Source organism: Schistocerca cancellata, chromosome 3 (genome assembly GCF_023864275.1).
Source record: "Schistocerca cancellata isolate TAMUIC-IGC-003103 chromosome 3, iqSchCanc2.1, whole genome shotgun sequence".
Lineage (NCBI taxonomy): Eukaryota > Metazoa > Arthropoda > Insecta > Orthoptera > Acrididae > Schistocerca > Schistocerca cancellata.
Window position 1 is genome coordinate 327,691,946 of NC_064628.1, and position 15,556 is coordinate 327,707,501.

The window sequence follows — 15,556 nt, forward strand, 5'->3', positions numbered from 1 at the left end:
CAGAGCCATTTGAACGATCTCACCATCAGTGCCCGCAGACGGCCACGGAATACTGAAAGTAGCCTTGCTCGGGACATTACCGCAACCACTGGAACAGTTGTCTCCAGACACAGTGTACAGACGAATGAACAGGCATGTTTTATTCGCCTGGAGACCTGCAAGGTGCATTCCACTGAACCTTGGTTACAGGAGAGCCCGTAAATCCTGGTGTCAAGAACACAGTACATGGTCATTGGAACAGTGGTCCAAGGTTATGTTCACGGACGAGTCCAGGAATAGTATGAACAGTGATTCTCGCCGGGTTTTCATCTGGCGTGAACCAGGAACCAGATACCAACCCCTTAATGTCCTCCAAAGGGACCTGTATGAAGGTCGGGGTTTGATGGTGTGGGGTGGGATTATGACTGGTGCACGTACACCCCTGCATGTCTTTGACAGACGAACTGTAAATGGTCAGGTGTATCAGGACATCATTTTTCACCAGTATGTCCGCCTTTTCAGGGGTGCAGTGGGTCCCACCTTCCTCCTGATGGATGATTACTCACGGCCCCACCGAGCTGCCACCGTGGAGGAGTACCTTGAAACAGAAGATATCAGGCGAATGGAGTGGCCTGCCTGTTCTCCAGACCTAAATCCCATCGATCACGTCTGGGATGCTCTCGGTCGACGTATCGCTGCACGCCTCTAAACCCCTAGGACACTTAAGGAGCTCCGACAGGCACTGGTGCAAGAATGGGAGGCTATACCACAGCAGCTGCTCAACCACCTGATCCAGAGTATGCCAACCCGTTGTGCGGCCTGTGTACTTGTGCATGGTGATCATATCACATATTGATGTAGGGGTACATGCGCAGGAAACAGTGGCGTTTTGTAGCACATGTGTTTCGGGTCGGTTTTCTCAACTCATCACCAATACCGTGGACTTGCAGATCAGTGTCGTGTGTGTTCCCTATGTGCCTACGCTATTAGTGCCAGTTTTGTGTAGTGCCACGTTGTGTGGCACCACATTCCGCAATTATTCCTAATTTATGAGCATGAGTGTACTTGTGAGCTAAGAGGATCCTGAGCCACTCGCGAGCGCCTGGATGTTCTGCCCGTTGCTCACGACCCACCTACTGTCGGTTTTTCCGGCAAGTACAAACGGGCGCTCAGGGTGAGTACGAACGGCAATGTTGAGCGCTCATGCAACGCTCTGGCGAACGGTGTGCCACACAGACTTCTCAGGTGAGGCGCCCCACCTGTTTCTGCCCGAGTGGTTCATGGGCTACACGCGACCACGTTGCTCGCAAATGTACACACCCTATTATATAGTAATATACGCACATTCTGGTGGAAACGTTCCCGTTGTTATCATGTAGCAACTACTAGGTGTACGTTCATGGTATTGACTGCAAGCATGAGGGCATACCTGTCGCTTCGGCGAATGAACAACCTTGCTTATCAGCGTCAGCTGCATTACCTTTGTAACTGAATGCCCGCTGTTGCCCGGTTCCTTCTTTGTCTAGTCTTACGAGGGCCATACGCAAATTAACCTCTGACTTATTATTGGTAGGTTATTTACAGACTACTTATGTGTTTCCTTACTTGTCCACATAGTCGCCATACAAATTCAATGTGTTGCCTTACTTGGCCACATAGTCACCATCCAAATTCAAACATCTGTCACACCGTGAAACCAACTTCTTTATGCCTTCATGAACACGAATTTGTTGACTTCATCCTTGAGTTCATTGTCGGTCGTTAGATGTTGATTGCCAGTACGGTTTTCACCTTTGGAAAGAGATAAAAGTCGGTTGGTGTGGACTGTAGGAAAGAGATTGGAAAATCTCCTATCTGAGTAGTCTTCGATTAGCAGTATGGCTTCGCACATTTTTCGTGAAGAAAGATGATTCTCCGGTAACCATCCTATACCATTTGTTTTCGATTCGTCTTCGGATTTTCGTAACAGCCTCGCAATAAACTTGTGATGTCACAGTATTCTCAAGCGCTGCTCTCATTAAATTTTTTGTCAAAATTCCTTTGTTGTCCCAAAAGATATTCAAGAAAGGTAATAGGAGTAATCCACTAAATTACAAGCCCATATCGTTAACGTCGATATGTAGCAGGATTTTAGAACATATATTGTGTCCGATCATTATGAATTACCTCGAAGAAAACTGTCTATTGACACACAGTCAACATGGGTTTAGAAAACATCGTTCCTGCGATACACAACTAGCTCTTTATTCACATGAAGTATTGAGTGCTATTGACAAGGGATTTCAGATCGGTTCCGTATTCCTCGATTTCCGGAAGGCTTTTGACACTGTACCACACAAGCGCCTCGTAGTCAAATTGCGTGCTTATGGAATATCGTCTCAGTTATGTGACTGGGTTTGTCGTGAAGTTGCAGCTGGTAGGCAATGGTCTGTGTGCAATAAGGTTGCTGAAACGGGATGGCCTGTCCAGAGTCCCGACCTGAACCCAATGCAACGCCTGGTGTGGTGATTTAGAAATTCGACTTCGCTCCAGACTCCAGCACCTTCTCTGCTTTCGGCTCTTGAGGAAGAATAGGTTGTCATTCCACCATAGACGTCAGAGACCTCACGAAAAGTGACCCAGGAGGGTGCAAGCCGTCATAAAGGCGAGGATGGACATACCCCGTATTAATGTCCTCAGTAGGTGTCTGGACACTTTTTCTGAGGTGTTGTATACCAACAAATAATTTAGAACATAATGCGTAAATGCCGCCCTGAAACGAAGAAATTGACACAGTGGGGGACTGGGGGCGGGAGGGGGGAGGTTGCTGCATCGTGTTGGGGTGGCATTTAACCAGTCAGAAGACTGAAAAACACACACACACACACATCCATTATTCTATACACCAATGAGAGAGCGAGGCGGAAGAGCGATTCATACACTGGACTCAGTGGTAAAAGACATTATCAAGCGTTAAGCGCTAAGAAGCGATAAAACAAATAAAACTAACTCTGCGTACATCTTGGACAGAATTTTAAAAGAAGAAAGTTTCCGATTTACTATTGGTTTCCTACGAAATTAATGATGAAGAGAGTTGTAAGGATATTGACATTCATGTTAACAGAATCTTCCATCGGTTCTTGGTAGAACAACATTATAATAAATGAAAAGCACCAGTTTACTTTTGTTCCACTCTATTACTTTTATTGTTCATTAAATAAATGATCAAAGTAGAATATGAACAGTATTTAATGAGACAAGTACAAGGGGTGTTGAAGTTGTCTTTGTATTCTATATGGACTGTAGTTTCAATAGTTAAGGCTATCTTTTAACTGGTACTTGTGTTACTGTCCATGTTGAACAGCCCTTGTAGTTGTCTCATCGAATACTGTTCATATTCTACTTTGATCATTTATTTAAAGAAAACTGTTACACAGCCACTGTTTTGATTATAATGTTAATGTTAAAATGCAGTACCACCTTACTCTCAAAGATTGTATTTATTGTAGGTTCCCTCAAACACCTCCATTTTCTTGCATTTATTTATTTCTGTTTATCTTGTTGATATTGCTTAAGTTCCTTATGTATTCTGTAGTTACATTGATAATTGTCTCTTCTTTTAATTGGTTTTGTATCACTCTCCATGTTTCATACCTCCTGATGTAGCCTTGTCTAATAATAATTTTATTTCATTTTATTAGTTTTGTTTATTATTAGGAACTGTTATGTAGACATGCTATTCCGATTTTGTGCTAAGGGTTTTCCTGTCTACGCCATTGTTATTTATGTACTGTTCAACTTTTACTTTTTCATTGCATTACCACCACACTGTCAAAGATGTTACTTACTGTATGTTCCTACTTCAGTCTAGACGTGTTACTTCTCTTCCAATGATGTTTGCAAACATTGTAACTTCTTTGGTGATAATACTCAGTAAATGTCTGAAGATGGCCTTGTAAGCCGAAAACCGGTTAACAATAAAAGTAATAGAGTAGAACAAAAGCAAACTGGTGCTTTTCATTTACTATATTGACATTCGCTCAGGCAGCAGAAGTTCCAGCGATACGGCGATTTTTCTGATACAGCAACACTTGGAACCAACTAAATGCATGACTGCATAGTGTTGCCAACAGAAAATGTTCTTGACAATTAATACGTTTGTTAATGTGACTTACAAGCACATGAAATATTTAGCCAGTATTAACAAAGATTTGAGGCGGAGTGTACCTCAAGACCCTCTGCAACACTGGTGCTAGATTTCTTTGTTAACAAACACCAACGTCCTCGCTGTGCGTAGCGGAGATGTTCTGCTGGGCAAATAACAGAGTATCACGAACTCATGGGCGTCCGTTTAATAGCTTTCTTTTAAATGGGCACTACACTGAAGCTTTCTATGAAGGAAAATATAGTACGCTATCTTCCAAGGTACTGTGAAATGACAGACTTCCTGCTATACATTATACCCCGGACACCAAGAACCTTTTCTGTTTACGAGTAATTTACAAATAAACGCCCAGACGTAGCAACTCTACAGAAATACTTACTAAACAGACTAAATCCAATGGTGGCCACTGCTTGTTATTAGCACCTGTCACTCGAACTTCCTGATTTCCATAGTCACAATTAATCAGTCCTAAAGAATGCCGCAGAGTACACTGAGGTGAACTAAAGAAAAACTAAGACAACATAAACGTATTCACCTTACTTCTAAACTTGCAACGGTTTCTAGCAGTTAAGTAAAAAGTACAAAATACAACGTCTCTGCGGAAATGAGCTCTCTGCATTGGGGTCTGGCCGAGCTTCAGGTACGCACATCACGTTCCGACTTGGACGGAACCGTTTGGTTCGTTGAGTCGCCGCATTCAGCAGCGCTGCAGCCTAAAAGATTCACCCGCCTCGTTCTCACTGCAAAGCTCTGACGTTGCGCTCCTTCTGGTGACACATTCGTGGCCTTTTTGAAGGCAGGGAAGAGGTTGACTGGCCAGCAAATACGTACCAAATTCGTCTTATAAAAACATACTTCATTGCTGAGGCCATGTGTCCTCCAAATAAGTTCCTATACATAGGTATCACAAGCATAAACAAAGAAATATGTGCGCCACACCGTAACTCAAGGATTCTGCACAGAAAGCACTCATTCGGAATAATAGTCTTCCAGCATACTCTACGAATTAGCGACACCACTGGGTGATAAAACATCAGTAGAACACAATCAGTGGCGCCTGTAGCCCATTCGCAGAGTAACTGCCAAGGTTCTAATAGAGATGTTGAAAAAAGGTTATTTTTTCGCATAAGCAAGCATCAGCCGCCTTTCTTCGGATAATGGTGAGCTATCAGTGGGCAAGAAGTTTGAGGAAATGTTAAAAAGAAACAACATTGGGCATATTAACGTTTTCTCGTTTTGTAAAGGATTGAGATGAGAGTCATTGCACTACTATGCATACAACTCGTACAGTTAGATTCGGATTCTTTAGTTGTTAACCAAGTGAACGACGGTCTCCTGCATCTGTTGCTTTTCCGGTAGCAAAACAGGAGCTCCTACGGCCACTAAGAACATCACACACATCCATGCCCCTAGGCAGGATTCGAACCTGCGACCGTAGCGGTTGTGCGATTCCAGACTGTAGATCCCAGAACCGCTCGGCCACTTCGGCCGGCCTGTTGTAAGCAAATTCCAATTTCCCAGGCTCCTATCAATGAATCGCGTCGTGTTGTTTTCTTAACCCACAAAGGAGACTATGGGAGATATGAAGTAGAACACCTCATATCTCTTCACAGTTTCTCACAAATATTTCTATGACTTGACTTATTTTAGGTTGCTCATTTATCCTGTGGTCTCAGGATATCACACTTTTAATTTTTTAACAGTACACAATTTTTCACCTTTCTGTATTAAGAATTAGCTATCAGTCTTTGCACCAGGCTGATATACTCGTATTGTCTAGATCTAAGTGAATATTACTGGAAATTTTACAGGATGGATTTTTATCACAGACAAATGCATCATCTACAAAACGTCCGGATTGCACCAACACTATCCGCCAAGTCGTTTATGTGTAAACTGATCCTGTTACACGTCACTGGGCACACCAGATATTGCTTCTATGACTGTAGATTATAATCCAGTTACAGTGTGCTGCCTCTTGTCTGAGAGCAAATTTTCGACCCAACTGCGTATGTAGTGTCATGTTCCATCAGAACTTATTTTTCTATGGGGGATGTCGACGTGGTACTAAATCAAAAAGCCTTACGTTATTCTAGAAACATCGAATCTTCCCGGTTTTCTATATCGTTGTAGCGCTACTAGATAGATGCATGCGTGTTCGATGTTTCCGGATCTCATATTGGTTTCGTTGTAGTTAGTTCGTAAAATTAACTCTTAATATTTTCTAATATTCTGCTACAAAGTGATGTGGGTGATACAGGACCTCAATTTCCTCGTTCTGTCCCTAGACAGGCCAACAGGGCCCCACCGACCGCCGCGTCATCCTCTGTGAACGGCACCGCCGAATGCGGTAGGATGGGGTACGTTATCAGAAGACCGTTCTCTTGGTGGGTACGTTATCTGCAAACCGCTCTCTTGGTGGGTACGTTATCTGCAAACCGCTCTCTTAGTCGTTGTCGGGTTTCTCAACCTCGGAACCGTCACTAATCGGTGTAGCAGCCCCCCCCCTCCCCCCCAGTCGGTCTCACGAAGCTGAGTGCATCAATACCAGTCCTCCCAAGAAGGAAAAATTACTGCCACTACCGGGAACCGGAAGGCACCCGTGCCGAGGGAGGGAGGGAAGGTATAAGTTCCGCATGCATCTTGGCACATTTTCATGTCGAGGAAATGACATTAGCGACATTGTCCATTGTCGTCCACCACCTGCGATTTCTCAAATGTTCGTATAGGGGTTGCTTTGTTTAGAAAGGCGTTACGGTTTAGACTGACGAGTTGAGACGTTCCCATATGGTCAGACTGACAAACGTCATTGTCTTTCCTGTTGAATCTGTGCATACACACTTGATATGCACGATGTCCTGTTAAGTAATGCACAGTGAGTGCCCTGGATGGGAAAAAGTTGAATCGGCAGTCAAAGAGGAGAAGGAAGTCATCTAGCATTCTGGAGTGAAGACACCCACTGATTTTCCCCGCAGCGGGTTGCAACTCCAGCTACTTGTTTGTCAGCTCTAGGTAAGAGAGTGTTGTTTGTTAGTTTGTTATTTCATGGATCATTTGTGCGGTTAATAGTAATGATATGAAACGAGTAAATTTACATTCACATTACACATTCGTTTGAAAATATGGGTACACGCTAACCATGTACAAAATCCTTTAATACAGACGTGAGTTATTAATTTCTACTCAGCATGTTTTACAGTCTACAAAAAGTTCTAAGGAGTAGAAGGAGTTGTAAAAGAGAAACTTTTTCAGTTTGTTTCAAATTTAACTATGCTGTTCCTCAGACAGTTTATATCAATGAGAAAATGATCAAAATTTTTGGTTGTAGCATTGTGCACCCCATTTTGTACTAAAGACAACCTTAATATGGAGTAATGGATGTCATATTTTCTTCTGCTATTGTAATTGTGTACGCCATTCTTTCTTTTGAACAGTTTTGGATTATTTATAAGAAATTTCATGAGAAAACGAATATACCGTGAAGCAGTACTCAAAAAACCTAACTCCTTAAACATAGATCTACAAGATAATCGTGGGTGAGCTATTCTTACAACATGATTTTGAGCGATGAAGACTTTCTTTCCAAAAGACAAGTTATCCAGAACATTATTCCGTATGACGTTACTGAATGAAAATATACAAAATATGTCAATTTAGTGATTTGTTTCTCTCCAAGATTGGCAGTGTTCCGAAGTGCAGATGTTACTGAACTAAGGTGTTTTAGGAGTTTCAGAGTGTGGATTTTTTTTCAGTTTAAATTCTCAGCGGCATGCCCAAATAAAAATTTTGAAGTTTCAACCCTAGTCATTATTACCTCGCCATGCGTTAGACTTATAACTGGTGTAGCATACCTAGATCAGCAGAACTGAGTATGTTACGTCTTTTTTAAAATTGGGACTGAGATAATTTGCAGCAAAGCACAAATAATGCTGTTAAGAACATCGTTTACCACCTCTTCTGTGACTGTATGTATGTTTGCATTGATTACAACAATAGTGTCACACTCAAGAAGTACTAAATCTGCTTGTCGGATATTAGACTGAAGATTATTTACATACATTCTAAGACAAAAATAAAAAACGACCCATCGGGAAGGTATTATCCGACAGTGACGGTAATCGATAGATGATATGCACACTCACGCTCATAAATTAAGGATAATTGCGGAATGTGGTGCCACACAACGTGGCACTACACAAAACAGGCGCTAATAGCATAGGCACATAGGGAACACACGAGACACAGATCTGTAAGACCACGCTATTGGTGATGAGTTGAGAAAACCATCCCGAAACACATGTGCTACAAAACGCCACTGTTTCCTGTGCATGTACCCCATCATCAATATGGGATATTATCACCATGCACACGTACACAGGCCCCACAACGGGTTGGCATACTCTGGATCAGGTGGTCGAGCAGCTGCTGGGGTTTAGCCTCCCATTCTTGCACCAGTGCCTGTCGGAGCTCCTGAAGTGTCCTAGGGGTTTGAAGACGTGCAAGGATACGTCGACCGAGAGCATCCCAGACATGCTCGATGGGATTTAGGTCTGGAGAACAGGCAGGTCACTCCATTCGCCTGATATCTTCTGTTTCAAGGTACTCCTCCACGATGGCAGCTCGGTGGGGCCATGTGTTATCATCCATCAGGAGAAAGGTGGGACACACTGCACCCCTGAAAAGGCGGACATACTGGTGCAAAATGACGTCTCGATACACCTAACCTGTTACAGTTCCTCTGTCAAGGACATGCAGGGGTGTACGTGCACCAATCATAATCCCACCCCACACCATCAAACCACGACCTCCAAACAGGTCCCTTTCAAGGACATTAAGGGGTTGGTATCTAGTTCCTGGTTCACGCCAGATGAAAAACCGGCGAGAATCACTGTTCAGACTATACCTGGTCTCGTCCGTGAGCATAATATGTCCCAATGACCATGTACTATGTTCTTGACACCTGGCTTTACGGGCTCTCCTGTGACCAAGGTTACGTGGAATGCACCTTACAGGTCTCCGGGCGAATAAACCATGTCTTTTCAGTCGTCTGTAGACTGTGTCTGGGGACAACTGTTGCAGTGACTGCGGTAATGTCCCGAGCTAGGCTACCTGCAGTACTCCGTGGCCGTCTGCGGGCACTGATGGTGAGGTATCGATCTTTTTTTGGTGTTGTACACTGTGGACGTCCCGTACTGTAGCGCCAGAACACGTTTCCTGTCTGCTGGAATCGTTGCCTTAATCTTGAGGTCACACTTTGTGGCACACGGAGGGCCTGTGCTACGATCTGCTGTGTTTGACCAGCCTCCAATCGCCCTAGTATTCTACCCCTCATAACGTCATCAATATGTGTTCTTTGAGCCATTTTCAATACATAGTCACCATTAGCACGTCTGAAAACGTCTGCACACTTACTCGCTGCACTATAGACTGACATGCACCAACACATCTCTCTATATGTGGACTGCTGCCAGCGCCACCGTGCGGCGACCGCAGGTCAAATGCACAGCATGTTCATACCATGAGGTGATTTAAACCAGCAAACCGCCCACCAGAGCGTTGTTTCATCATGTATCAGCATTATCCTTAATTTATGAGCATGAGTGTACATGTGCAAAAGACAAACAAGTGATTACAGGTTCAGAAAAATTGGATGACTGATTCAAGAGAAAGAGCCTCTCAAATTTAGCAAGTCAATAACGCATTGGTCCACCTCTGGACGTCCTCCTGATGGACATCATGTCAAGTTCTGTCCAATTGGCACATTAGGTTGTCAAAACCACGAGATTTTCGAAGGACCTTCCCATAATGCTCCAAACGCCCTCAATTGTGGAGCGATCTGACGCCATTGCTGGGCAAGGTAGGGTTTCACAAGTCGAAGACAAGCACTAACAGCTCTCGCCAAGTGAGGGCGGGCATTACTTTGCTGAAATGTAAGCTGAGGATGACTTGCCGTGAAGAGCAACTAAACGGGGCGTAGAATATCACCGAAGTACCGCTGTTCTATAAGAGTGTCGCGGTTGACAACGAAAGGGGTCCTGATGTGAAAAGAATGGCACCCCAGAACGTCAGTCCTGGTTGTTGGGCCGTATGGCGGGCGACAGTCAGTTTGGTATCCCACCGCTGTTTGGAGTCTTTACAGACACGTCTTCGGCCTGTCATCTCATTGAATGAAGTAAAATTGTCTTCAGTCGTGAGTCTCGTTTCGAACTGAGCCCCGACGACCAGCGGTGGTGGTGATGGTTTGTGTTTAACGTCCCGTCGACAACGAGGTCATTAGAGACGGAGCGCAAGCTCGGGTTAGGGAAGGATTGGGAAGGAAATCGGCCGTGCCCTTTCAAAGGAACCATCCCGGCATTTGCCTGAAACGATTTAGGGAAATCACGGAAAACCTAAATCAGGATGGCCGGAGACGGGATTGAACCGTCGTCCTCCCGAATGCGAGTCCAGTGTGCTAACCACTGCGCCACCTCGCTCGGTCGACGACCAGCGAAGACGTGTCTCAGACGCCCAGGATAACGCTGTCATACCAACCTGACTGTCACGCGCCACACAGCCTAACATTCGGGAATTATGGTCTGGCGTGGTTTTGATTTTCATAGCAGGACCTCTTTGGTAATGCTCTGCGGCACCCTTACATCACAGTGGTATATCGACGTCATTATGCCTCCCATTTTAATGAATGGTTCAAATGGCTCTGAGCACTATGGGACTTAACTTCTGAGGTCATCTGTCCCCTAGAACGCAGAACTACTTAAACCTAACTAACCTAAGGACATCACACACAGCCATGCCCGAGGCAGGATTCGAACCTGCGACCGTAAGTAACAGTCGCGCGGTTCCAGACTGTAGCGCCTAGAACCACTCAGCCACCACGGCCGGCACCTCCACCTCCCATTTTGCTGGCATTCATGGCAAACCATACTGTTCTTACGTTTCAGCAAGGTGATTCCCGCCTGCACACGACGAGAACTATTAGTGCTTCTCTTCGTGCTTGCCGCCCCTACCCTGGCCAGCATGATCACCGGATCTCTCCCAATTGAGAACGTTTGGGGCATTATGGGCAGGGACCTCCAACCACCTTGTGATTTCGACGATGTAACGCTCCAATTGGACAGAATTTGACACGATATTCATCAGGACACCTCTTATTCAGTGCCAAGCCGAATAACTATTTGCATATGAACAAGAGCTGGACCAATGCGTTATTGACTTCCTCAGTCTGTGAAGCTCCTTCTCTTTAGTGAATTATTCAATTTTTTTGACATTGTAAATAATTTGTTTGTCTCTACCAGTTTCCGCCCCTTAGGATAATTCCTTCCTGGTGCGTCGTTTTTTGTCTTAGAGTGTATATGTGAAACAATATTTGACCTAATTTTGAATTTTCTGGAACCCCACAAGTGATTTGGCCCCAGGTAGAAGAACGCCCCATGCTTCCATTGGCCGAATTATTATATATAATTTTCTGTATTCTTTAGGTTAGATATGACATTACACTTAGGTTATCGCCGGCCGAAGTAGCCGTGCGGTTAAAGGCGCTGCAGTCTGGAACCGCAAGACCGCTACGGTCGCAGGTTCGAATCCTGCCTCGGGCATGGATATTTGTGATGTCCTTAGGTTAGTTAGGTTTAACTAGTTCTAAGTTCTAGGGTACTAATAACCTCAGCAGTTGAGTCCCATAGTGCTCAGAGCCATTTGAACCATTTGAACTTAGGTTATCTATGCCATCAATTCCATAAAACCCCAGTTTACCTTTGAGGATACTGTGAGTCACACAGTCAGATGCCTTAAGCCGTCGGCACAGGGATTGTGCATCCGAAAGTTGAGCGTTGAGCGTGCCGAGTTTCTGACGTCATAGCGTGGAATAGCACGTTCGGGAGTCTTTCCGAACGTGGAGAGCAATATCTGGCAAGTCAGATTTTCTGAGCGTGCGTCTGAGCGTTGACCAATGAGATGGCACAACACGCCGACTCCGTTCAGTACAGAGTTGTGAGGCGCCATAGTGGCATTCATTTCAAGCCCATATGTATATACGCCGTTTCTGAGCACCAGAAAATGGAGAATCACTGGAAAACCGGTTGTTAACTGTGTGATTCGCTCCAATAAAATAATGAGAAACAACATATTCGTGGCACAAGAATTATTGTAACTTGGCGTATTATGAGAGCAGGCTATTTGAAGGCAGCGACACACTGAAGATCCACCCAAAACGCATTGTTCTTGGTACAACTTGTTATAATTAAATTTCAATTAGTAACATATTTACGATTAAGATTTTCAGCCAACAAGTAAAATAAATGTTTAGTAACCATCTGTGTGCAGTTGGTTTAACGCCGGCACGGTAGCTCAGCGTGTTCGGCCAGAGCTGGCTGTCCTCTGTAATAACAAAAACCTGAGTGACAAGATCAACAACGAACTTCAACGGATGTACTGTGACGTCCGCTACGACGAAATACAGCGAACCATAGCATCACTGTCCCGTATGGAACTGTTTGTTGGGGTGGTGGTTCGCGTCTTGCCACATCCAAATTTTTTTTCCTAACATTCGCGTTTTTATTAGGTTCAGATACTTTATTATTAGTTTAATGTAAGTATATACTATAATATTTGATGTTATGTAAATATAAGTTCACCTTTTTTGAGGGGTTACTTTGTTCGATTAGCTTAATCTACAGGACAGCTTGCGCTACTTGCATAAAGATATTTTGCTCCTTTCTCCTTTACGCTTCGCAATTCACATGTTGCAAGGATTCTGATACTGGGTAGGAACAGTGATCAAGTAAGACTGACCTTGGGGTTTTACTAAAATGTGGGAATCATGAAATAATGTTTATCTTATGCGGAGAAGTATTCCAAATTCGTACCGCACTGTTTGTAATGGAACTTTTATAAACCTGTGTCCTTATTGATTGGACATGGTACTTTCCTTTTCGTGGTCGATGGGGGAAATATGCGTTTTAAAAGACCTAACGTGGGAAATTTACACGCGCCCGTTGAGTAAACAGTGTGATTTAGGAACTAGAAACATCCTTCAACTGCCGCTGGAGTGCGCTGCGATCGCGTATACCACGTTGGGGCCCACGTAACGTATGCACAAGTCTTATCGTTCCTGAGCGTTCAGCAGTGTGCGATTTGTGCTTTTACCAGTGGGGGGGGGGGGGGGGGTGATGTCTTAGGGGGTTAATAAAATTATATACGTTACTAGCTTTGACCGTGGCGTTACCCATGGTTAAACAGTTATTTATAAATAGATGTTAATGCCAAAACTCACTATTCACGCGTATGCACTATCAGAAAAGCCATGCCTTGTTATATCTTTAAAAGTACATTATAGGTGAAGCTTATTTACAAAATCATCGACATACAGGTATACGAGGTGAATTCAAAAAGTAAAGGCACATTTGTGAAAAGCTGTACTTATTCTGATGATAGAAAACTGAAACATGCGTTATTTTTCTACGTAACCTCCCTGGACTTCAATGCAGTTTTCCCGACGTTTTACGAGTTTTTTTACTTCATCAGAAAATACGTTCATCAGTTGCATCTGTAACCAATTTTGCACCGCAGCAATGACGTCTTCATCACTTTCAAATCTTCTTCCCTGTGGTGCTTCCGTTAAGGGTCCAAAGATGTGAAAATCGCTTGGGGCCAGGTCTGGACAGTATGGTGGGTTTTCGAGCACCTCGAATCTCAACTCCTTTACTGCGTCGGCTGTCCGTTTGGCAGAATGTGGTCGAGCGTTATCTTGTTGAAGGATGACACCTCTTCACAGTTTTCCACGTCGTTTGGATCTGATTGCATGTTTTAGTTTCGTGCGCAACACATCACATCCACCACGCAATACAGACGTAGCTTAGAAAGCCTCGTTTACGCTGGGGCGACGTCTTGCTACATTGTGGCATGCTACGGAAATGTGGTGTGCGTCGTCTTGTCATTTAGTTCTAAATGTTTTGAAATGCTTACCTACTACATAACACTTTTTCAAAATTAATAACCGAGCATAATAATAGTATTAATAGTAAGACTGTATTAAAAACTTTCAGTGCTCGGCTCCACAAATTTAAATTATATGTAAAGTTTTGCTCCAGTGCATGGGAAATAAACATCCCAGGTTGGGATGCATAAACTAAAACCAGAGGAGGGGATGATCTGATGCAGAGGGGGGGGGGGGGAGGGAATCCCCCCCTGCAAATCGCACACTGGCGTTCAGCAGCACGTCGGACTTGGCACGCTCAACGTTAACGTTTGACAGCACGGTCCGTGTGCCGACTGCTTTAGGTAGGCTACAGAAAGGAACGACCGCATGTGCGCAGGGCGACTCGGGCGGCCCACTGTTCGTGGACGGCGTGCTGGTGGGGCTGACGTCGTTCTCGCTGGGCTGCGCCCGGCCCAACTTCCCCGCCGTCTTCACGCGCGTCGCCTCCTACATCGACTGGATAGCGCAGCACATAGAGTGAGGCACGTGCAGTGGAACTCGACTGGGCGACGCAGCACGCGCGATGAAGGCGGCGGCGCCACGGCTCTGGCCCGCCTCCTCTTACAAACTCTCGGCCTTTCTCGTTGAATTTACAAGTTTTTATCTGATAAGTTTGACGTTCCCTTCTTATGTAATCTTGTATGTTGTCCATCATTTTTCCTACTGCAATACAACTTAAAATTCCCTATATATACGGCTAAACTTATTGAAGCAACCGACAAAGTATGGTTAAAGCGTGTAAAGTGTTACTTTCAAACCGAGAAATGCACTTTTGTGTGGTGGGATGAGAAGGTTAGAATACGAGATGTATTCAGTGTAAATTTTATTTAATAAGAAATGTCAACGAATCTTTTACTGCGTTAATGAAACGTGTAGTTAGTGAAACGTCAATTTTTTTTATTTAAACAGGGAGTATGAATCTCAAAAATCTTTTTGCTGTAAGACTGAGCCTGTATGAGGTCATTACCTCGTAAGCCGCCTTTAATGTGAGGGGGAGTTGAGACTGGGTTGGCGCGCCACCCCGTAATGGCGTTGGTTCGTCACATTCTTTGTAGCAGGCTGTTCCAGCTCGTCGGCTCCGTTGTGAGCCGCGGAGCGCTCCCTGCTCCAGGGAGCCGTGTCGCTCGCTGTGACCATTCGAGTGGGCCGGCACGGCTGGCTGAGGCAGGCGGCAAGGCAAGCGTTTTGATGTGCCAGCTGCGTCTTACAAGATCGACAACCTTATACCCAGCTGCTAAGACGTGGTGACATGCTACACCAGGAAATACGATGTCCAGAAAATAAATAAGAAACAACTGTTTTACAAGAAACTGCATACTAAATTTATTGGGCCTCTGTGGCTTGACATTTTATTTTCATTAGAAGATCGGAAATATCAGGCGTCAAAGTGTTCGCGGCGTTAATGCGGAGGATGGCCTTCATTGTTGCATCCTGAAGAAACGATCGCTCCTTACTTTTTA

At 44.5% G+C, this 15,556-nt stretch overlaps 1 protein-coding gene across 1 annotated transcript in view; it reads left to right on the forward strand.

Annotated features, from left to right (window-relative positions):
- LOC126176291 (trypsin-3-like) overlaps window positions 1–14,577 on the forward strand; it is an 85,671-nt gene extending 71,094 nt beyond the window's left edge. Inside the window, exon 6 of the mRNA XM_049923441.1 lies at window positions 14,434–14,577. Within this exon, the coding sequence (XP_049779398.1) occupies window positions 14,434–14,577 (144 nt within the window). The remainder of the gene's footprint in view (window positions 1–14,433) is intronic.
- Window positions 14,578–15,556: the final 979 nt, after the last annotated feature.